Source organism: Vollenhovia emeryi, unplaced genomic scaffold (genome assembly GCF_000949405.1).
Source record: "Vollenhovia emeryi isolate VEMERY1.0 unplaced genomic scaffold, V.emery_V1.0 DF948083.1, whole genome shotgun sequence".
In the NCBI taxonomy this organism is placed as follows: domain Eukaryota; kingdom Metazoa; phylum Arthropoda; class Insecta; order Hymenoptera; family Formicidae; genus Vollenhovia; species Vollenhovia emeryi.
Genome location: NW_011958283.1, coordinates 1 through 1,550, shown reverse-complemented (window position 1 = coordinate 1,550; position 1,550 = coordinate 1). Strand labels below are relative to the sequence as shown.

General features: G+C 41.6%; 1 protein-coding gene across 1 annotated transcript; it reads right to left on the bottom strand.

Annotated features, from left to right (window-relative positions):
• Positions 1-171: 171 nt before the first annotated feature.
• Positions 172-1,354, bottom strand: LOC105557145 (inactive serine/threonine-protein kinase TEX14-like; the record flags this gene model as incomplete). Its single annotated transcript, XM_012004317.1, has 2 exons — positions 172-497; positions 1,002-1,354. Coding segments are annotated over 2 exons (663 nt in total), but the record flags the coding sequence as incomplete, so codon positions are not given.
• Between the last annotated feature and the right edge of the window lie 196 nt (positions 1,355-1,550).

The window sequence follows — 1,550 nt, the reverse complement described above, 5'->3', positions numbered from 1 at the left end:
TATAAAACGTTCTACTTGTAAAAATTTATATAAATTTTATGTTCGCAAATTAATTGGATTATTTATAAAAAGATATCTTTACTTCGAAACAATTGACACTTGACAAATGTTACATTTACACGTGGTATATGGTAAGGTAAAACTGCATCGCAGCATTTTAGAGAACACAGTGGGGCGTAGAGAAAATTTAAATTCCACATACTTTGTCAATTTCTCTGGCCAGCTCCCATCCGCCAAGTTTGACAGTCGCATCGGATGCAAAGTAAACGCAGTGCGAGCTAACCGCTGTGTGAATGTATCCACGCATGTGACAGTATTTCAATACGTCCGCCAATTTCATGCCGATCCGCATGACTCCTTGCACGCTTATTCGCTCGTCCTGCTCGTGCATGTAATTGTACAACGAGCAGTCGATTGACTCGAAGACGGAGACGAGGCCGTATTCGCGCGTATACGCCGTGGCCATCAGCAGCAGTACGTTGGGATGCCGAATTTCACTGAAATTGCCAAGATTGCAATCATGTTTATATAAAGCAGACAGGATACTTTGATTATACCATTTTCCAAAATTACAAGTAATATTCATTTTAATACCCATACAGCACGCATGTCTAAAAGACATCTTTAAGACATCTTTAAGTGGTCTTTTAGATATGTATGTCTGAAAGACGACTTAAAGATGTCTTAAAAATGTTTTTTAGACGTGCGTGCTATATGGGTATAATGACCAGTGAAAAACGAATGTTGACTCTTAGCCCAGTGACTCCTTTGTACATTTTTATTTTATTATCTTAAGAACGTGTTTTCTTTCTTTACGTTACTTATGACCGTTTCTACCAATGTGGATTAACTTGAATCTCGCTTCAACTCACTTTTCATCCTTTTCTAGTTCTAAGAATTAGAAAAGAAAAGATAGATAAAAATTAGATGAAAAGTAAGTCGAGTAGAGATTAAAGTTAATCTGCATTGGTGGAAACGGGCGGAGACAGAGCGGCTCCTACCTAAGGATCTCCACGTCCGCCCGTATCGCGTCGCGACACGTTGGTAAGATGTGTCGCTTCAGCGTCACCCTCGTGTTGTGCCATTCCGCGGAAACCAGCTCGAGACACTTGTTCTCCGTGCCCGCGACACACCCGATCTCGAATATCTTGGAGGCCTGTATATGCGGCACGCCTGGTATAAACTGCGCGGGTCTCCGCGGCCTTCGATTGTCCTTCTGCGAGGACTGCTCGGCGTTCTGCTCCTTGGGCAGGTAGTCAACCCAGTCCGGATCGGTGATGTCCCCGTTAGGCGTCTGACAGTGGCTCGCGAACTGTTGCAACAAGTTCCGGTAATACTCGCTGCAAAGAAAAAACTTTGGATCAGCCCAATCTCATCAGATACAAGTTGATTTCAGCTGGAAGGTGTAGTGTCGGGCAACAAGATATTATTCGTTTAAAATCATTTCATTTTCCACCCTGCAACATTTAAAACCCTCAATGATTCATTTCATTCTACAAGTCTCAAAATATTCAACGATTCGCTTAATAAATTATTTAGAATATATATAT